Source organism: Telopea speciosissima, chromosome 3 (genome assembly GCF_018873765.1).
Source record: "Telopea speciosissima isolate NSW1024214 ecotype Mountain lineage chromosome 3, Tspe_v1, whole genome shotgun sequence".
NCBI classification, from domain to species: Eukaryota; Viridiplantae; Streptophyta; class Magnoliopsida; order Proteales; family Proteaceae; genus Telopea; species Telopea speciosissima.
Window position 1 is genome coordinate 49,792,085 of NC_057918.1, and position 23,080 is coordinate 49,815,164.

Here is a 23,080-nt window from a genome sequence, read left to right on the forward strand (position 1 = left end):
TATTTCCTTTGCAAGTTGCTTTTCAGCCCCACCTCCCGGAGTACCTCCCTAAGCCCGAGATGTATGACAGGGTTGCCGCTCTCTGCTCGTGGTGGATTTTGTTTCAAGGGCCTTGGGGGTATTCCTTCTATCTGGGGGAGCAAGTGTCCCTCTAGTGGTCTAAGATGAGTCATGTCCCTTGCCTTCCTCTTGCTTGGATGCACAGTCCCAAGCTTCTCTCGCCTGATGAGATTTTGCATTGGAAGGTGGGGCCCACCTAACCCTTGATGAGGATGACTGTGGTGCCTTCCTCGTCAGGGAGACTGTCTGCGTTCCTCTTTCCACGGGAGGTCCTCAGGTAAAACAAAAAACTTGGTCCTTCTCTCTTTCTTCTCTTTTTTTTTTTTATCATTATTATTGATCTGATTTCTCTATTGTAATACCCCAACGGTACACTCTTCCCGGGGAGCTTTGGTGGCGGGGAGTTGTCTCATGCTTCCAGGATTGCTGTCGGTCATTCCGAGGCTGGGACCTTAGGGGGAGCCTCGGCATTGAATAGCCGATAAGGATGACCATATCGAGGGTTACCACCCATGGACTATTCGGTCGATGGAGCCTGGGAGGCCTAATCTGATCTTACATTCTCCCTAGACTCTTGATGGTGATCTTGGCCTTCCTCTCCCCTATGATGAGGTAGGAATCCTTATTCTCCACTCTCTTCTTTCTCTCTTTTCCCAGGTTAGAGACTTATTTGTTGAGGTTTCAAGTTAGTGTCACGAGATATGCCGACATGCGACATATGATGTGCAGCATGGATGAAGCCATCATCTCGGGGGTCGAGATGAATCAGTATAGGGTAAGGCTCCTGATGAATTTTTACCATTTCTTTTCTTTTCCTCTCTTTTTTCTTATTATTATTATTTTATTTTTTTTAAACCCTTGCATGTTTCCTTTTCTTTCCCCGAGGGGATAGTCCGCATTTTATTAGGGGGAGGCTGAGAGATATCGGGCCAAGTCCGAGAGGTATCAGGCTGACCTGGTGGAGGCCAAGCTAGAGATAGAGGCTCTCCGATCACAGGTGGATGGATCAAGGGTGGAGTAGGCGGCAGCTTCTCAGTTGATGATCTTGACATTTGAATTCTTTCCCCTTCCCCCATTTATTATCTTCTAAAAACTGAATTGTTCATTTTTTGTATTATATGTATATTATTTTTTTATTGTTTTTGTTATATTGTTAGACAAACAACCATGGATGTAATTAGAATTTTCTTCTTTCTTTATAGAGGCACAATTCCTAAAACCAATGCATTCTTTCTCCTGAAATTTTGATTACATGGTAAAGGGGAGTGAATGGATCAAATATCAAACCGACATCACTTGTTTATAACATATTTCCACCATAATTTTAGATAAAAGGATCACCAACTCTTTGATCAGAACCTCTGGAGTTTTGAAGTTCTTCAGCTCAAGTTGTCCTTGTTCCTGAGATTAGAGAAGGTACATAGAAGCTGGTGTGAGTCAAACCCATTAATCTCACATAGTTACACCCTTATGTTTCTGGTTCCTTCAATTTTGTCCTCATCCAATGGCAGTCCCATTGGATTTCCTGAGTAGTTCTCTTACCCAAATAGTCTTCCTAGTCTTGGAGTTTATAAAATTCTTATGTCTCTCTCTTCGTTTGGTAATGTATAGACTGAACATGATTACATAGAATAGGTTTTACCAGTCGTAATTTTTCCATTAATCACATCTGGAATACTGCTAGAGATCCATAAAAGAGATCTGTTCCATATTTCAGAGAATGACAAATGGAGTCCAAACCCTTGAAAGTTTATGCCAAAACCATGGGAATAATGTCGCATCCTTCTTCAATTTGCTCTACCACCTTTGCTATCATGGGAAGCATGCCCTTCCCTGGAGCTTTCAAGAGATATCTTCCGATCATACAAAAGAGATAAGCCCTCTTCCTGCTTTGGACTCAAGATTCTTCTTCTGATCTGTTGTTGGCAAAGATTTTGATTACTTTTACTGCATCCATCTTGTCATAGTGGAGAATTTGCTTAATTTCCTTCTTACTTAGTCTGAAGAAGCTATCTAAATCTTTGTGGGATTGGCCTTTTTGCACTGTTGGGTGTAACAATCTTCCCTGTGGATGTGATAGCATACAAGCTCGGAATTCTTCAATGGTTGGGGCTATCTTGACTCTTCCAAAATGAAAACATGTAGCTAAGGGTTCCAACACCTTGATGCTTTTTGAATTAAATCATGATGGAGTTTGAAACATCGGATTCTGCCTAGGATGAGTAATTTGACTTCTTCTAGCAATGTAGGGCCGTCCATGTGCATACAAAGAGTCCATTGAAGCAACTATGCGTCTAACCCTTCTTTCTTTGGCTCCCTCATGATACCTGCATCGGAGATCCTGTTAGTATCCCGGACAAAGGTAAGTCTTTTAGTCAATAACCAACTCTTAGTAACCTCAAATAAACCCTAGGTCAAGTATTCAGGGAAGGATTTTGAAGGCCAATTGGTGGAATTTACCGCTTTCATAGGGGAAATGCCAGTTGCAGAATTATGAGAATGAACTGATACTATGCCCTTTATTCTTTTCCTTTTTTTTTTTTTTTTTGAGACCGTACTTGAACATGCCAAGTTGCCTAAGTATCCCTTGGGAGGAATCAGGTCGAACATAGTTCAAGTTGATCAAAGGTTCAGACAAAGTATTTCTTCAGTTGATCCATATTGACCAATCCCCAGAGGTCTTCTCCGTCTAAATCCATGAGACGGGCTGCGCTGCCTGGTAAGATCGTCTTCACCTTGTATGGGTCGCACCAATTAGGTTGGAACTTTCCTCAAGGGTCATGAACTAGAGCCCTTTGCTCCCTCAGCGCCAAATCTCCTACCTCAACGTTCCGAGGTCGCACACCTTTATTGAATGCTCTGGTCATCCTTTGTTGATATTTCTTGAGATTGTCTATGGCTTTCTTACTCCTCTCATCTAAGAGGTTAATTTCTTCATATCTGGCTCCCATCCATTCTCCCTCAGGAAGTTGACTATCGAACAGTATTCAGAGAGAAGGCACTTATATTTCTACAGGTAAAACAACCTCTACTCCACAGACTAGAGAATACAGGGTTGCCCCAGTTGAAGTCCGGATAGAAGTCCGATATGGCCATAAAGCTAATGGGAAGCTTATCTGCCCAATCCTTGTGTGTGTCAACCATTTTTTTCAATATGACTTTCATGTTTTTATTGGCAGCCTCTACTGCAACATTGGTTTACGGTTTATATGTCATAGACCTATGCCTTTTTATACCAAATTTGGTACAAAGCTCTTCTGTCTTCCTTTGGAAGTGCTATCCTTGGTTTGAAATTAGCTCATAAGGCACACCATATCTGCATCCGATGTTCTCTTTGATGAATTTCACCACCTTGGTGGCCGTTAAGACTGCATAAGACTGAGTCTCCACCCATTTGGTGAAATAGTCTATGGCGACCAATATGAATTCATGATCGTTAGAAGCCTTCAGAGTTATTTTCCCAATTATGTCTATCCCCCAAGTTGAGAATGGCCAAAGAGCATTTAACGAATGCAGCTCCGTGGGAGCAATATGTATGACATTGGCAGATATTTGGCATCTGTGACATTTCTTGACAAAAGTGATACAGTCTGCTTCTATGGTTGCCGAATAATACCCCAACCTGAGTATCTTTTTTGCGAGCATTCTTGCATTCATATGTGGTCCGCAGATCCCCTGATGTATTTCTTCCATGGTGGCTTGAGCTTGCTCCTCATCTACGCATAAAAATTGTATGCCATCATAAGATCTCTTGTATAGTAGATTCTCTTAAAGAATGAAATGCGTGGCATATTTCCTCAGTCGTTTCTTTTCCCCTATTGTGAAATATTTGGGATATTTCCTTTCTTTGATATAATCAACCACAAGTGCAAACCAAACCCTTCCATCTGCTGTTAGTAAGTTTACAGATTCTCCGTATATTGGACCAACCCTTCTTTCGACCAAAAAGGGTCAAATTTTGGCTTGGGAATCATACTCTACCTTGGAGGCTAAAGTAGCCAGAGCATCTGCGAATCTATTATTGTCCCTCGACAGATATTCAAAAGAATTTTTCTTAAAACACTTGACCATCTGCTCTAGATACTCGTTATAGGATTTCAATTTGTCATCTCTTATTTTCCATTTTCCCTGAGTCTGACAAATCACCATTGAAGAATCTTCAAATACTTTGATGCTTTCTACACCCACAGATAGGGCCATTTCTAAGCCAATGACGCATGCTTCGTATTTCACAATATTATTGGTGCAGCTGAATTCTAGACGGAATGACAAGGGTAAATAAGATCCATCAGGTGTTACCAACAATACACTTACTCCGTATCCTTTTTGGTTTGTAGCTTCATCAAAGTATAACTGCCATCCTTCTTCTTGACCCTCTTCAATAAGACACAACTCTTTATCAGGAAATGAATCTTCCACTGGCCGTGAATCTAACGCCGTTGGATGTGCGGCTAATTGATTTGATATCGCTCGCTCCTTTATGGATTTTTTATTGACATAGGTTATGTCAAACTTTGATAACAACAACAACCATTTGGCCATTCTCCCAGTCAGGTCTGGTTTCTCAAAAAGGTACTAAATCTGGTCCAGTATGGAGATAAGTCGAATTGGGTGTGAGATCATGTAATGCCTCAATCTTTTAGTTACCCAGACTAAAGATGTGCAGGTCTTCTCCAAGGGAGTATAGCGAGTTTCATACCCTAGCCACTTTCTGCTTAAGTAGTAAATTGCATGTTCTTCTCCATTCTTGTGATCGAGTTGTTCTATCATTGATCCCATGGATATTTCTTTCACTGATAAGTACAACAACAAGGGTTTGCTTGAAACTGGCGGAATAAGGACTGGTGGATGTACTAGATACTCTTTGATTTTCATGAATGCGTCCTAGCATTTACAATTCCACTCCTTTAGTTCTTCCTTCCTTAGTAGCTTGAAATAGGTTCGTATATCGTGGTTAATCGAGATATGAACCTACTTATGTATTGAATACGACCCAAGAATCCACAGACCTCATTCTCCGTCCTGGGTGCTGGCATTTCTATGATGGCTTTTATCTTTTTAGGATCTACTTCCACCCCTCTCTCACTAACGAGAAAACCTAGCAATTTGCCTGCCGTTACCTCAAATACACACTTTTGTGGGTTCAATGTGAGGTTTTATTCTTTCAAAGAATTTATTTAATGCTACAAAATGCCCTTGTCAATCAATTGATTTTACTATCATGTCATCGACGTATACCTCAACCTCCTTGTGTATCATATCGTGCAATATGGCTATGGCCACTCTTTGGTATGTTGCACCTGCATTCTTCAGCCCAAAAGGCATCACCTTGTAATAAAATGTTCCCCATAGTGTGGTAAAGGCCGTTTTCTCATGATCTTTGGGACACATGCTAATCTGATTGTAGCCAGAGAATCCATCCATGAATGATAGTAGCGCGTGCCTAGCAGTGTTGTCGACTAGTCTGTCGATGTGGGACAGTGGGAAATCATCCTTGGGGCTAACCCTGTTCAGATTGAGAAAGTCCACACACATCCAGATATTCCCATATTTCTTAGGAACCAGAACAATATTGGACAACCATTGAGGATATTGGGTTACTTGCAGGAACCCTGCATTCCATTGGTTAGTGACTTCTTCCCTGATCTTTTCACTCTGCTCTAGTCACATTTATCTTGGCTTCTGCTTGACGAGGCGGGAGTCCGGATACATTGGTAGTCTGTGTTGTACTATTTTCGGGTCGATACCAAGCATATCCTCATAAGACCATGCAAAGACTTCCTCAAATTCCTTAAGGAGAGAGGTCATTTGGCGGATTTCTTCATTATTGAGAGATGAATCAATTTTGATCATTTGAGGGCATTGGTCAGTTCCTAAATTTATGAAACAGGTGTCCTCTCGGACGGGCTGGGCTCTTCTTTGCTCAAATTTTTCTAAAAGATGTTGATTCTTGATGGTGTCATCATCATCGGAAGAATAAGAGGAAGCAGAAGAAGAACATACTCGGAACATACTTGACAGACTCAAAGTTACTAACTTTCTTTTGGAAAGCACATGCAGACTTAGACTCGGACTGGATTACACTAGAATTGGCTACAACTTCAGACTCGATGACATGGAAATCTTTTGCAACCCTTGCCCAGTTTCCTATGGATCCTTGAAGAGGCTGTATCAGGAGTTGAGGCGCTGGCCCTTCTTTTCCTTCCATGATTATTGCTATCTCGAACAACCCATCAATCCCTTGACTATCCTATTCTTTATTCATCTTAGCTTGATCCAACTCCATGGTTACCCAGTCTACTTCATCTTTGAAGAATATCTCAAACCCAGACTTGAAGCTGTCTACCTCTTGATTAAATCAAGGCTCAATGTTTCCACAATATGGGAAATTATCCCCTTCTTTCACAAAGTAACCATTCAAAGTTTTGAAGTAAGGGGGGATCTCAATATTCTGACTCTTTAGGGTAGTGGATTTTGCCTCCTTTTTGAATAATTGCATACTTAGGTAAAATGCAAGATAATTAAACAGTAAGTAAAGAGTATCACTAAATGAGGCACAAGATTTATAGTGGTTCGACTCCAAGAGTCTACGCCCACTCCTCTCAATCCTTGAGAGAATTCTACTAGTATTTCCCTTTCAATATAATAGGTGGAAAAATGACACCTTTACAACTCTTTTTAACAGGATAAGAGGATCCTTATAATCTTAGTTCCAGGATAAGAGTATCCTTTCAATCTTAGTTACAAGACAATAGTATCCTTTAGTCTCTTATGAATGAGAGGGTCCTTGTACTAATCTAAGTACGGTCTAGATTAATATAACAATGCTTTCTCAAATCAAAAGCATAAATAAAACCAATATAATAAAGAGTTTGGTATAAATACCTATCAAAGAGTAGTGACACTTTACCCTTTGAGTGATGGTGCACAATGATATGAATGCAAATGATGCACCTTGAGTCTTCTAGTTGATTCTCCTTGATGATGTGAGTTGGAGAGAATGCGGAGACATGAGAGCTTGATAAGATCTCTTGTTGAAGACCTTGAGTTGAATTACTTGGCTCAAAGACAAACTAGCACTTTTTCACTTCACAAAGGTACTTTTGATTCTATGTACTTTCTCTATCAAAAGATATCTTTCTTTTCTTATTTGGATGTCTTTTATAAAGCCAAAAGTTAGAATTTATTTGTATTCCAACGGTCATAAAACTGTCATATTTTTAGTCTATCGATCGACCTATAAGACTTATTGGTCGACCGTAAAAAACTAGTCATTGAAAAACTAGCCGTTAAAGGTAATTTTGGATTATAGGTCGTTGTCGGTCGATCGATGGACCGACCATTAGGTGTCGGTCAACCAGAATTTCTGTCGGTTGCAGCTGACAAGCTACTGTAATCAGATGTGTGTTTTACATCTATTGTTGGTTGACCGATAGAATCTGTAGGTCGTCGATAGACAGTTTTGCTTGTTTTTGATTGTCTGTCATGGGGTTTTTGGTGCGGCTTACTTGGGACTTTATGGGGTTTTGGTCCATCACTTTTATGGCCATGTTCTTAGGTCTAGGGCATGGAAATGAGTTCCTCCTAGAGTCTCTAAAACATGCGAATGCAATATGATGTGTACGTGAGTAACATGCTATGAATTTGTGTTCTAAGAGCACTTGATTATTCTTGGAGATTCTTCTCCTTATAGTTGTGAGTTCTTTGACTTCTTTCAATGATGTTCTTCAATCTTCAATCTCCTTCTTTTCTTTGATCTTTAATCTTGCATCCTCCATTATGTATCCAGATGCTCAAGCTCTGTTAAGGTCTTAGTGGCTTCTGTCGTCTGGCTATGAGAATCAATCATACACTTAGACATGTTTTAAAGTTAGTATCCAAATATGTTTGCTATCATCAAAATACATTTGTGGGAAAATGTATTTTCCAACAATTTCCCCCTTTTTTATGATGACAAACAAGTGATTTTTAATTCAAATATATATGCAAGTTCATTGAGTGATATTATCAAGCAAAACACAAATTTCATATATGTTCATAATATCACAAGACATAAATAGCTTGCACCACGGCAACGGATCAGGAGTTTTATGGTGACTTGAACATTCCACAGGGTCTATGTCGAATTGCTACGGAGGAAGCGCTTGGCTTTCCTGTTCTGAGAAAGTAGGGGTTCATGTCTTTTGGGGTGTGTGCGCAAGGGGTGTGCCCCCGTGTTGAGGTCTTGAGAGAATGTTGTAATTTCTTGGGTTGGGGTAAGGCGGGAATGTCCCCCCCTTGTATTCTTTATTGTTTGATTTGATTAGTAATAAAATTCTAGGGGCTGTCCCGAGTCCCAGATAAGTTTGGGGTAAAAAAAAAAAGACATAAATAATCAAATGTTAAAAACTGTTTTGACAACACTCATTGAGTGATATTATCAAACAAAACACAAATTTCATATATGTTCATAATATCACATGACATAAATAATCAAATGTTAAAAACTATTTTAACAACACATATTATAAGAATGTTAAGAACTGTTCTAACAACACATATTATAAGAATCACACATTAGAAGGCAATGTCTTGTCGACGTATGCGGGGTCATATCACATAATCTCTACAGTTACTTTCAATAGGAGACCATGGACATGTCTACTAACTTAGACTAGTCCATATCATACATGTATTATAATCAAAGAGGGATAAAACAACTCTCACATACATATCATAGATGGAATCAAATAACATAATTAATCAACATTAATTAAAAGTGATATGGGATGATGACATTTTTATTAGAAGCAATTAAATAACCCTCCCAAAAAATATAAAATGAATAACTTTATTTTAATTATGGGTGCATCAAAATGTCATGGATGCCACGCCTCGATCATTACCTCCGCCCGATCATGTCTTTAAAGTTGGTGACCTGCATCTCCATAAGCTTTGAGCGCCACATGTGGATCATCATCAACATGTCCTGGGAGTCCTAACTCTTTTAAAATTACAATAGAAACCTAGGAAAAATATTCTATACACTTTTCTTTCCATAATAAAGAAACCTCGCATAGAGAAACCAACCCACTATTTTGGGCTGCTCATGGGATGGAGTATATTTGTTTATAAAAAAGAAAGGGAGAGAGAGAGAAAGAGAGAGAAAGAGAGAGAAGCATTACATCCACCCATAACCCCAATGCATCACGTACATACATCAAATTACCATACATTTTATTAGAAAGCCAATCCCATAATCAAGTTATAATATAACATCATGCATGGGCATCTTTAAAGCAAACAAACATAACAATGTATTTCTTCAATCATTGAACCACCACATCACATGTGATAACATGTATCCAAGCCCATAACCAATTAAAATCTCATTTTAATTCCAAGTGGGTGGAGAGAAGAATCTCTTCACCCATCTTCATCCTCCAAAACAAGACCAAAAAAAAAAAAATTTCTATTTTGTAAAACCTTTTTTTTATTTTATTAAAACTAGGAGGGAAAAACTACAGAAAAAATTCTGCTCAAAATGCACAAGGGCACAAGCTGTGGGCAGCACCCACAGGTTGCATGCAGCCCCCATTGGGCAGGCCGCGTGTGCACATGGTGCTGCCTGTGGCTTGCTGCAGGCAGCTACCGCGCGCGCCAGGTGCATAGGCTACAGGCAGCAGCCTGCGCACAGGCCACACGCGCCCAGCATGTCCGCTGGCTGCTATCCGCTGGCAAGTGGCATGGGCAGGGGCATTAGCGTGGGGATGGTTGGCAGCGTGCGCTCCATCCCCACATCCATCATAAAAAAAAAAAGATTTTTATATAAATAAAAATTTACCTTCCCTTTCATGGATACAATTTTTCAATAATTAGAAAAAATAAAATCAATCAAATCCATGGTCAATATAACCAATCACATGGACAAATTGCTAGAATCTAACAACCATGTAACTACCCATGTGCACATGGGAAGATTGTTACAATAACCAAATAACCATCAATGTGCATCTTCAGCAAATTCAATATAGAATCTGACAATTTGCATCCCATACATGATAATTACATTAAAACTTTAATTATATGATATCCATGGGTGAGAAAGTTGTCTCTGATATCACACTGTAGGCAATGCTACAGTCCATGGGATCATGGTGGTTCACCTGGGTAAACTAATGAAATTATATTTTCAAGTTCCCAACTCTTGGGATATCCAGGATTGTCCCTAGGGAACCCTAGGGTTGCTCTAGAGCACCCTAAACTGGCTTGGGCATCCTATTTTCAATTTTTAGGATTTTCTATGATCGCCCATGGTGCCTTACTGGAACCCTATTAGGGTTTGGTATGACAAACCAATGCCCAGTCCATCTCTTTGACGTCCTATAAAATTAATGGGATTCATGTCATAGAGAAAACACATCTCTATTTCATCCCAGGGAAAGAGGGATCCATCCCACACCCAAATGCACAACGGAAAAAAATCGATTCGGGTTACTTTCACATCCCATGAATAATCATAAAATTAAAACAACAAGAATTAACATAAATTTGCTAACCTGATGAGCCTCAAGTATTGCTCCTTCAATAGACAATGGTTCTTCCTCCAATGAGCACTCCAAGTAAACAGATCTAAACCTCCAATGGTGCAGCCAAGGTTCTTTAAGCCAATCATAGATTCTCTTCAGTTCTTCAAGCATAGATCTGGGTTTCAATACCCTAACTCTCAAACAATAGAGAGCAAGAAGAAGGAGAAAGAAGAGATCACAACAGAGAGAGGGGGAGAACCAAATTCGTCCAAGGGGGGGGGGGGGGGAGGCAGCCAAGTTCGTCCAAGGTTGCCAAAGCCATGGGCTGCCCCCTCTCCTTGGTGTGATTATATAATAGGGTTTCTAAAACCCTACTTGGATCAATCCCAGTGAGAGTCTGACACTCTCTCTCCTTATTAGCTTTTTTGTTTAAACTCAAAGTGCTTCTAATTGGTGAAGAAGCAGAATCTAATAGGGAATGATATAATTAATTAATTATTTTAATTTATGGATAATTACAATTAGCATCATATCCATTAATTAAATAAATAACCAATTATTTTAGCAAATTCCAAATAACTCCCTATATGATAATAAAGTGTCATGTATAACCCCCCACTAATCAACACCATCAATATGGAATCTAGGGCATGTACACTAGTACTGTCAAACCGCATTCCATAGTACATGACCATACAAGAGTGTCTGTGTATCTGATCGGATCCCGCAAAACTCGACAAAACACTTTAATCAAATAACTATATATAATCTATTATTTTATGTAAAATAGGTTTTGCAAAAACAATTTTCAAAATGGTACTGGATCTAGATTCTGATCCGACCATTCACAAACAATCTCAATCTTGGTGTTCCCTAATCGGGCAGTGGTGACCATGTTGAGTAACTCCTTCACTCACAAAGCGTTCGCGCATTCCCAGAACACCGGCTTTGACTCACTTGAGTCTCAGTCATTAATGAACCAAAGAATGCGGTCACACTTTGTAGTGATAGGGTCCCCTCAGATACAGGGTATTGGTGACTCATGTCTATTCCTTCCTACATCTGGCAATAATACATGAGGGAATCGACAAAGTAGATTCTTCACCAATACACACATCGAACATGTGAGTACTTGCATTCGTACCCTGACATCACATGTCTAGGCATACCCAATGCGACGACCATATGATAAGGGTGCCCAGCCCAAAGACTAGTCGTGACTACCATTTTAAGTAATACTTATGGACACATAATGCTCAAAAAGTTTATATCGCATGTGATAATATTAAACTAAAATGTATAAAGGTTCAATACAAAGTAAAAATTGGATTGAATCGGACCGAACCGGGTTTGATGGACACATAAATCCAACACTCTCAACTAAAGTTTCTTTATCTAATTAACTCTCCTACTTGACTAGTAATAATTTAATTGGTAGTTATGTCTATATTGAGCCATTTGAGTTTGGGTCGTATGTCAACCTAGTTCGGTATCACACTGAACCATATGATTCATCATGTCTTGAATTTTTAGGCTTGTATTATTTTTCATGATTAAACCAAAGATGTTTTCATCAATAAATTGTTTGAATTTCATATTGCTATGTAGAAAAACACATTGAATCTAAAACTCATTAGATGTAAGGATTAGCTCAGGCTGTGTCAGCCCATGGTTAACAAGCCAACCCTAAAATTAGCTTGATTTTTCGGGTCTAGCCCAAAATCAATAGGAGATAGAAAGTTGCGTATGACCTTCTTTTTTTTGGGGGGGGGGGGGGTGTCATTAGGAGACAATGATTCTATGGTGCTCCATCGTAGGTGATGCAGTTGGAAGTATGAGGACTAGATATCGTTCTAGCACTAACGAACCCTCGAATCTACAAGGTCAAATTAACTCTCTATCCTTACCAGGACGAAGAGCAATAATTGAGTTTATTGATAATTTTCAATCTGAGCTCAATGAAATCCCAAAACGACTTTTATAGGTAGATCGAATTACATAGAAGGAAAACAAGAGAAACTTGAGAAACAAGCCATTAATTATGCTAACAAAGCAAAAATAGGAAACTAGCAACATTAGGAAATAATCAAATTGTGCCTAAAACTTTGAAGCCCTGAAACACCCTTTAAATGCAAATTTGACCTTCGAATCTAAAGGTACAAATACACAAATTGGCTACAGAGATTTTGCATTTAGATATTATGATTATGGCTTCCATAACTCCACACGTGTCAAAAGTTATGAACCACAGAAGCTACACAGGTAAATCAGTGTTTTCGGGCTGATTACATGGACTTGGTTAAATAAAGAAATATTTTACTACTCATAAGTTGTAACAATCAACAATATATGGAGCCTTTGTAATTCAATTTTTTAGACCACATCTTCTCATAATTTTTTTAATATTCCCTGAATGTCCATGCCCTCTATCCTATAACGACCTTGTTTGACTTTGATAGGGTTAGTGTTGAACATATTTTGGTCCAACCAAAACAGATAACTATAGACATGATGATGATGTAACACATACATAATATTTTTTTTTCTATAAGATCATAAAAAATATATTTAGAAATAAAGAAAGAATACAAAATTAACGTCTAGGCATACCTAGATGAAATACATAAAACACTGAGCATAGACCTTCCCCACTTCGGCATGACCATCAGCAGGAAAAGCCAGCTCCAAACAAACTATATTACCTAGAGAAATGAAATCTAGGTTTACAAAGAGCATCCAAGAAATCACATATATAATACAAGTATACGTCTAACATAGAAGAAGAATTATATACACAAGTTCCATCGGACTATGAATAAAACACTGAGCATGGACCTTCCCCGGCCACCTTCGGCATGGCTATCAGCAAGAAAAGCTAACTCCAAACAAACTATATTACCTAGAGAAATGAAATTTAGGTCTACAAAGAGCATCCCAAGAAATCATATATATAATACAAGTATACGTCTAACGTACAAGAAGAATTATATACACAAGTTCCATCAGACTATGATAATAGAAGTCTTCGTATTTTAAAGTCACTGCGGGTGCTCTGTTTCATTGTATACACTCCGTTAAGAAAATCTTTGTACCAGTTTGCAGATAATTTTGCTATTCTATCCAATGTATTATACTGCACATAATGAAGCCCAAATCGCAAAGAATATCCACTTGTCCATTCAAAGTTGTCAAATAGAGACCATATGAAGTAGCCTCTCACATCAGCTCCATTTCTGCAAATATGAGCAAGTATTACTGTCTGTGAGGATTAGGGAGAAAAAACATATATACTGAAAACACATGTGCCAATTCGTAATCCATCCTGCTTGCTGATAATTATAAAAAAAAAAAATCTCCTTGGAGACGTCTGATAATTATATAAAAAAATGTATATATATATATATATATATATATATATATATATATATATATATATATATATATGTTTGTGTTGATACTAATAACATACCTCATAGCCATAGTTAGGGAAGCCAAATAGCTACTTAAAAATTCTATTCTCTTTGTATCATTTATTAAGTCTTCGATAGGAGCATTTGGAGTGCTTGCATCAGGATAACCTACAAAGAAGGTATATTATTAGGTTGTGCAAAGATGCATATAGTCGGAAAATAGGACTTAGTGAAAAAAATATACATAGTTGGACTGATTTTATGATTTAAACCGCTTTACAAGGTAAGTTGTCTATAGCATAAAAGTAAGTTGACTGATTTTTGATCTAAACTTCTGTAGTTGCATAGGCATAAAAGTTAGGTAAAATGTTTTTTGTCTGGAAGCATATCCTACGCTACTGGAACCCTATGTCTATCTCTCTCCTCCCCTTCCCTGAAATGACATCTCTGTACCCTAAATTGATTCCTTTTCCGGGGGGTAGTAGTTGGGAATATCCTATGATGGCTCTTGGACAGGAAACACTGTCCCTAAAAGTTAATATACTACTCATGGTTGGAATCTTCAATAGGTCCCACATTCATACTTAACTGCGTCCCATTATAACATGGGATCCTTGCCATGCTTGACAGCATGCTCATTTCATACACATGTCCTAGGGCAATTTCCTAGAACTTTTTTGACCATCACCAATTGATAACAAGTTTTCTACTATGCACAAACTAGAAAATCTTACTTGATTTTGCACACCTACGTTGTGTGACGTGAAAGGGTTATGTGGCAATTCTGACCATTGTATATCTATCTAGAAAATGTTCTAGATCAGCTAAGGATCAAGTTTCATGCTCAAATTCAAACCATATACATCACAATTTATGTTCATGAACCCTTGTATTTTTCAGTGTCCATTACTGGCATGCACCATTTGCATAGAACTAATCATTTTAATCTCATACCATTTTCAGTGATGATCATCGGAGTGTTGTTATATCTTTCTTTGAAATACATGACCATCTTCTCCATACCGTAAGGAACCACATAGACGTCTTTCATTGCCGTCTGGAAAAGGAAAAATGCATTAAGGTTGATTAGTGAACTTATCAAAATGACCACTAGAGAATTATAGACACTTTTTATTGGGATTGACGGTTTCTTGCTAGAAAAGGTGCCACAAAAATACTTGCAATCGAATGGATATACACTAAAGGTAGATAATAACTATGGGCCTTATTTTTTTAAGGTACTGTGATCTACTATGATTGGTCAAATCATAAACCTAGTACCCGGAAAGAAAAAAAAAAAAAAACATACCCAAAACCCTATACTGTTCTTGCTCCTCTCCCCATCCCTTGCCCCCACCTAAGAAAAAGGAAAGGTCTAAGTTTTGCCATTCAAAGCTTAATGAGCCTAAGTAGGTTAAACTATTATGACAATTATATTTTTTTAAGTTGTTTTCCAATTTTTTTTCAATTATTTACAATTTACTTTGTTTGAACTAAGTACATTTACTACTTATCTTCACTTACCGGTTCTCCTATAGGACGACCGTCTCTTTCTCCTGTAGGGTTCACAAATGCGTCTGCTTGTGAAGGCGTAGAGTTGCATTGAGAAAACAAGCAATCTTGTGCATAGAGAGTTGTATAATGATTAATTCCAATGAAGTCTAATTTGTTCTTTAACTTCTCCTTCTCTTGTAATGAGAATGTTGGTAGCAGTGGACCCAAAATTTCACGCATTTCAGTAGGATAATCGCTATACATTATGGGATCTAAAATCCTGCAAACATACATTGTATAAATAATTCAATACGAAAAATAATTGATAATAACATACATAGCCATATCAAGTCATAAAAAATTAATATTAAACCACATCAAGTATTTAAAAATTAATATTAAGCCACATCAAGTCATCAAAAATCAACATTAAGTCACATCAAGTCATAAAAAATCAATATAAAGCCATATCAAGTCATCAAAGATTAATATAGAACTAGAAGACATCAGAACTGAAGAAGTAAGCTATTGAAAGTTTGAAATAATCAAAACATATAGTTGGTTTATATTGTTCTTGGAATTGGTCATTGTCATGATATACCTAGTATCACATTTGGTTTATACTGTTCTTAGAAAATATGATTTTATAAACTTAATTATCTATAAGTAATTAAACTTCTCTCGATTTAGAGAAATGCTCTTATTCTCTAAGAATTTTGACTGTTCAAATGATTTTATTTTTATATGAGGCCTTTTGTATTAGGTAGACCACAAAATTAGCTTTCCAACAAATCCAAGATTGCTTAACTGATTTATATTGATAGAGTTATTTTTTGGTCAGACCTTATTTGGTGTTTGTGAATGTTGTCAAAATCGCTTTGAATGAAATATTTTTTTAGATATAAAAATAAATAAATATTGTTCTACTCTTTTGGTTTTTAGCAATGTTTTTACCATATTAAGATTTATTAAATTTTTACCATTTTTGTTTTTGAACTAGGAAGTTGATTTTTATCCTTTTGGAATTTGATTTTTTAACTATTTTTATTTGATTCAAATAGGGGGTATTTGCTTTTTTATGAATAATATCTAAGTAAATGTATATTTAGCATAAATAAGGACCAAGGCGTTTGATATCACTAAGGCACCACAGTCTACACCCCGAAAAATTCACTTAGACACCTAGGCAGTGTCTAAGCAATGCCTAGGTGATGCCTTGACAACTATTGTGGGATTCCTTTTTAGAGAGAGCTTGGTGGATTTTACTAGGCTTGGAGATTAAAGCTATCATGTGTACATGGTTCAAGGTTTTAGGTTTGTGTGACACTGACACAAAATAAGAGTGATTTGGAAGAACATACAAAAAATATTAATTGGATTTGTAGTAATAAGAGTGTCAAAATTGTTTCTAAAAAAAATCGTTCATATAGATATATGTTTAATGAAAAAAGAGATTACTCCTATAGGTTAATGCACCTTATATTTGTATATTAGAGTTGAGGATTTTCTTTTAATAAATTCATAAATATTTTAGAGTGTAAACCGAAAACACTCATGATAGATTTGCCTTTGCAAGAGTAGAGGTCAATGCCACTTCTCATGAGATTTCTGTAATACTCTAAAGCTCTTGCTAAGCTGGGAATAGCACATGGCATATAATGTGTTTTAACCATTATAGTAGATTCACTATTTTAATAAATATAGAACATTATTTGTTTAATTTTCTTTGGGATCAAGATCAAAAGTTTGGTCCCCTTAGTTATATTCAAATAAGTATTTAAGGATTTGATTTCTAACAATAGGTTCAAAGGTTTATTAGTTGTCTACCTTCATTTCTGTGTTTCTTCCTTTATTCATTCTTGTACTAAAGAGAAGATAAAATAGTCCCATATCAGATGTTTACTAAAATAAAATAGATTTTTATATGGAACACCTTTTATTAGGATGTGCTTATACGAGACAGGTGTGTATGGTTGTATTTATATATCATAGATATGACCGATCAAAAAGATATTTTTACGAACCATCAATTGCTTTGGAAAGCTTGTAAGGTCTATTTTCTTTTAGTGTAGGTAATATTTATATGTCAATCTGTAATATTGATAAGAAGTGTTGTTTTGTTACAAACTTATGTGAAAGGCATTGTATGCTAAAGACAACATTTCTTTAAAGTGCATCATTTTGTTTTTACAAGATATTGAGAGAAAACCAATATTTTAAAGATAGTATCGTAAATGAAGCGATATGCCCTATTTCTTATTTTATTTGTACCATTTATAGTAATTCTTTTTATTTTCTTCATACTTAATTAAACACATCATCTTACATCCATACATGAGTATATAATTAATTACCATGCATTGAAGAAAGCAACAGCCCGTTCTGCTGCTAGGCGATCTGCTAGAGTATCTCTAAGTGGTTCGTACCACAATGCATGTAGAACAATCCCAATCATACCTCCTTGCTTAAGCTTTTTAAAAGGAAAAACATATAAAAATGCTTGCGCATCAGATTCCAAGAAAAGCCATCTCTTGTTATACACTAGAAATTCATTCTTATGAACTCTAACAAATAATTAAAGCAATATTTTCATAGTAATATAACAGGAACTGATTTGTGAAAACATTCAATTTGATAGCTAATTAATTAACCATATGAAGGACATAAGATTTTACCTGATATTTTCTCTTATAGATGTCTACTGCAGTGGCATGTGATAATATCATGTTGTGAGCAGCGACATAGGGTTCACGTGCTGGGTTCCCATATTGACAACCATTATTCGAGGGTTTGGTGCAATGATTGGGTGGGATATCGCCGGACATATAACCCAGTTTTATCACGAGGTTTGGCTCATTCATTGTTACCCAATATTTCACTCTATCGCCAAAAGCTTTGAAACATACTTCCGCAAAATACCCGAAATCTTGCCTGTGTAAATAATGGAATTGAATTAGATAATCTAAATTAGTAGTAAATTATTAGCGTAGAAAACATTGAGATCATCATCCACTAAATTTCTGATACAGTCCTACCTAAATGATCTAAAGTTCCATGTTATGTGAAATATAAAGAATTTGATGAATGACTAGTTTTGAGGGTAATTGCCATAAAAAAAGGGATTTTCTTATTGACACCCGTCAAGGTGTCAAATGATTTGTAATATTATTTTTTTGTCCTTTTAAGTGTGAAACATAATTTTTTTTCAAAAGATAATAAATATTATCATTTCACGTGCCAACTTGAAAAATGTGCTTGATGTTATCTTTTGATAATGACATAACGATGCGTTGTCACTTTCAAATTACTTTTGAAAACCTTTTTATGCCCTTAATTTTAAGAACTTTTGAGAATAAGACAAGGGGATATGAAAAGAAGGTGTCAAGTTCAAGATACACCTGTAGAGGTGTAATTCATACACTCTCAAAAAAACTAAAAATAAAGTACTGATACTTACTGCATTTCTGTACTCAACCACGAGCCATATCGATCTTCAAGTTCTTGAGGAAAATCAACATGGTGCAATGTTACAAATGGTTGTATTCCTGATTTGGTGACAATGATAAGAAGATTAAATGATATAGAATTATGGTTATGAGTGATGGACTAATATTATTCTTTTGGCGCCCTATTCATTTTAAACATTTGTATGTCTTTATATTCCTAATTTACGATATTAGTTTTAAAAATAAAATAAAATTAAAAATTACCATTTAATAACAGGGCATTTATTAGATTGTTGTAGAATTCGATTCCCACAGGATTGACTTCTCCAAATCTACCTTCTGCATCAAGACAGATTTTATTAAGCTTAAATTTCATGTAATATGTATTCTCAATTTAAATGTTAAAAACTAACAAGAATTGTCCATATTTAGTAGTACTTACTTGGTAGGATTCTTGACCATGAAATGGAAAATCGATAAGCATTCACTCCAAGGGAACGCATTAACTCCACATCTTCCTGTTTTACATAGGTCATAGCTTAGTGAGAGTGTTTTGTCACATTCCAAATACAAGGCATGGGAATAGAAATTGGAGTTTAAGACAAATAAGACTCAAAGTTCTATATCTTTTATCCAAGTAAGACTCACTCTTGAATCCAACCAAATTTGAAAAGTAATAATCATTGAAGATATATCAAAGGCTGGTAAAAATGGAGTGAAGTAGATTAGCTCAAATTAGATAGGAGCAAATATCTCCTCTCCATCTGATGCTCTGTATAAAAGATATTGGGAAGATATGCTAGTTTGATGGACATTTTACTTAAGACTCCATATAATAACAAGGAAAGTGAAATTTTGAAGTCTAAAAAAAAAACTTTTGTAATCATTTCTCAACATGATTGTATAAACTACTTAAATTTCTTACCCATATTGAGCAACGGTACTTTTTATATGCCTAGAGTCACGTAGAGATTAGGTAAGAAAGGGTTACAAGGTATACGTACATTTCTGGATTTGGAAAGAAGAGCTAGCGTGAAGAGGATTAATGTTAGGAGAGGGGTTGCTACGACAGGTGGGATGCTGCCAAATGAAGGAAAGATGTAGAGGACAGAGCTCGTACAAGGGGGATGTGGTAGCTGGCCATGACCAGCTGGCTAGGGGTGATGGGGCAACCGGCCAGGGCCACTGGGATAGAGGGATAATTTAGGAAGTATAAATATAAAAAAAAAAGAAAGAAAAGAAAAGTGGAAGTTTGTGATTTGTAGGGGATTCAAAAAAGAAGATCAAGTAGGAGAGTTTAAGGCCGCGTTTGGTATGCATTCTTAGAATGAATTATAGGTTGATTTTTCATTCTCAAATGATAAAAGTAATTGTTTTTACCATCCGAGAATGCGAAATCGACCTAGAATGCATTCCAAGAATGCATACCAAACATAGTAATAAGACTTGTAATGCATGCTACCAAATAGCCTTTCCTATTCTTATAAAGTTGATAAGGAAGAAAAGATTAATACAAAAAAGAAAAAAAAATATTTAAAAATCAAAGATAAATGGAAGTATATATATACCTTGTAGCGGTGGTAATGATCATCAGCAACATCTGCATTGCTTCCATCCTTGATTTTTCCTTTAAAATCAAGCAAAGATAAATTTGTTTTAGACAATGCAAAGAAGGTTTGTGATTTTTCTTCTCTTTCTACTACTAGTTATCCAATTAATAAAAAGGGTCACAATTAAGTAACCCATAGCCACCTAATGCTATGGTGGACCTCAACTATAATTCATTATTTTGGAATCTTTGGTAATGGGTGTTGATACAAGAAATTGAGGTTTTATGTATAACTAAGACCACTAATGAACCAAGTTAAAAATCTCTTTCTCTCTTGATAAAGAAAATAATAATAATTTGAAAGCTACCTGGAAGATGAGTAAACACATCCCAATTGTTGAGGCTTTTGTTACCTTCTAAATAGGCACCTTCAATCTGAAAAACATGCATAAACGAATAAATCAAGATAGAGACATAGATGGTGGAGATAATGATAATTCCATGGAATTTAATATGCGAAAAGATCGATAAGATAATAAACGATATTTTTTTCAATAATAGTACTTTAAATAATGTTTTTTTGGTCATCAGTTCAGTTCTCCATTTGGTGAACTAATGGATGTTCCATAATGAATTAAAATCCGATTATTGAATAAAAAGAGAATTATCTATATTGTTGACATGGAAAATTATAAACATTCGATCATTTACAGCACCGCTTCCTCTTAACCTTGAGAGGGGCTGAGATGAGAAGCTCTCACGTACTTTTGATCAGAAAATACGAATGGAGAAACTCAGAACCCCATCATCACTACATCATCATCCCAATTAATTTATTGGTTCGACTTCTTCGTTCCAGCCTGCGATCGTCTTCAGCGGCGGAATCGTGGTTGGCATCATCATCTCTGAAAAAGGTTTTCTAATCCATTTACTTAATGATGGCAGCACCTCCCTCACTTTAAACCCACTCCAAGTTCTCAATTTCTTAATCGCACCTCCCTCCCCTCCCTCAACGCTTCAACCTTCTCAACTTTCACAGGTGCCGATCTGTGTCACCCACCATAGTCCGTAACCGAGAAAACCGTCAGAATCCACTCTTTCACGGGTTCAATTCCTTTACTTCCTCAATCCCCTCCAGATTTTTCTTCTTTCGAACCCCACAATCTCTTGATCATGCTCTGCAAAGAACAGTTTTTTTTTTCTTACGAAAACTGAATCATTTGCTAATTAAGGGCCCCACCATACCTACCAACCCAGATCTGCTTGATTACCAGGATCGGGGAAAAAATTACTCAGAACTGCGTATTCTTCCTTCGAAATCCGAATTGAGAGCAACCGATGCACAGACTGGATAAACACCATCAAAATGGCCTCGGTGCTAGACTTTTCAAGTGGGATCAAGTGACTTTAACAATTAACACCACCCATGTCTCTGTTTTGAAGCGAGCATCTCAGCATCTCCAGTTAGGTATTGCGTCTTATCTCTTCATCAAGACTCAAAACCTAACTAATTAACCAGAGATTATCCCCTAAATCGCTTTGATCGCAGCCAACGTGTCACTCGATGGTCGTTTAGGTATAGCGCGACATCGAATTGATTGTCATCCACCCGATATTATAGCATATTCAAAGCTTTATCTTTCCAGTTTTCTCCCCCCATCACCTGTTGCCGAAACCACTAACTGCAACTCTGCTTGACGAAACAGTAATTTTAAAAAAAAAAAAACCCGCTCTGCATTCATCATTTACATGCCTTCCTGCCCAAAGACCAAAGCGGCAAAGCCATCTTTCATTTTTTTGGTAGAGTTGTGGATTCGTAATGGCAGGACATCATAACTGGTTTATTAGAAAGGACAGGAGAATCGACGAGGCGGGAATAGAGATGAGCATAAGCATCTCAGGCAGTACTGAAAAAGATCTATCTTTTCGTTTTCTTTCAAATTTAGAAGAAAATGAAACATTTTATTTCTAGTGTGAAAGGAAAAACAATTCTGTACAGACGCAACGGAAACTGCTTCCTCTCTCTCTCTCTTCTCTCTATTCCTTTTAAATTTTGCACAGAAAGGTCAAAGAGTTGGAGGTGGGGCATTACAATGGTGATGGTGTTAATGGAGGGTGGCGGTGGTGGTGGTGATATTGGGTATCTACATTGTAAAAAAGAATGATGATTTGGGGAAGATGAGGGTATTTTGGTCTTTTCAAAATTTAGCCAATAGGTCAGGGCAATTAAGTCTTTTTAAATTTTAGACAAGATAGAAAAATGGTAGTTTGGTCATTTTATAGCATTTAATGCCTTGTGTGGACTTAAAAGGCTTTAAGGGATAAAGTAGGGGCAATACAGATCGTCTACGACCCAGCTGCCCGTAGCAGCCTATGCCGCACAAATTGGGCTACGTGTGCAATGACCGCCTTACCCCCCTACCCAGCACCTTGCCCAAGCAGGGATAAGGCGATCATTGCGTGCGCAATCCTATCATGTCGCACAACCTGCTACGGGCAGTTGGACTGTAAGAGATCTGGATCCAAGTAGGGGTGATACGCAAACTTGTCAGGACCTTAAAGGGGTGCAAGAATATTGGATGCATTTTAAGGGTATGCGATTTAACCCATTTC

The 23,080-nt window shown here is 36.9% G+C and overlaps 2 protein-coding genes across 2 annotated transcripts; both read right to left on the minus strand.

Moving 5' to 3' along the window:
• Positions 1 to 4,011: 4,011 nt before the first annotated feature.
• Positions 4,012 to 4,602, minus strand: LOC122655244 (uncharacterized protein Mb2253c-like). Its single transcript, XM_043849453.1, has one exon. It carries the CDS (start codon positions 4,600 to 4,602, stop codon positions 4,012 to 4,014), a length of 591 nt encoding a protein of 196 aa, XP_043705388.1.
• Positions 4,603 to 13,575: 8,973 nt separating this feature from the next.
• LOC122655245 (beta-glucosidase 18-like) lies at positions 13,576 to 19,436 on the minus strand. Its single transcript, XM_043849454.1, has 9 exons — positions 19,361 to 19,436; positions 19,183 to 19,257; positions 18,930 to 19,017; positions 18,148 to 18,403; positions 17,827 to 17,942; positions 15,503 to 15,752; positions 14,933 to 15,035; positions 14,038 to 14,146; positions 13,576 to 13,801 (listed from the first exon to the last, which is right to left on the minus strand). The coding sequence occupies exons 1-9, from the start codon at positions 19,419 to 19,421 to the stop codon at positions 13,576 to 13,578; spliced, it is 1,284 nt and encodes a 427-aa protein (XP_043705389.1). The 5' UTR covers positions 19,422 to 19,436.
• Positions 19,437 to 23,080: the final 3,644 nt, after the last annotated feature.

Bases quoted from the DNA above. Each gene is read 5' to 3' on its own strand.
- LOC122655244 (XM_043849453.1), bottom strand. From the start codon at position 4,602: ATGGCCAAATGGTTGTTGTTGTTATCAAAGTTTGACATAACCTATGTC.
- LOC122655245 (XM_043849454.1), bottom strand. From the start codon at position 19,421: ATGCGTTCCCTTGGAGTGAATGCTTATCGATTTTCCATTTCATGGTCA. The intron at 19,018-19,182 runs GTAATTTTTAAT...TCACCAAATCAG, and splicing joins AAATGCCCTGTTATTAAATG to GAATACAACCATTTGTAACA. The intron at 13,802-14,037 runs GTATGTTATTAG...TCATATTTGCAG, and splicing joins TCCCTAACTATGGCTATGAG to AAATGGAGCTGATGTGAGAG.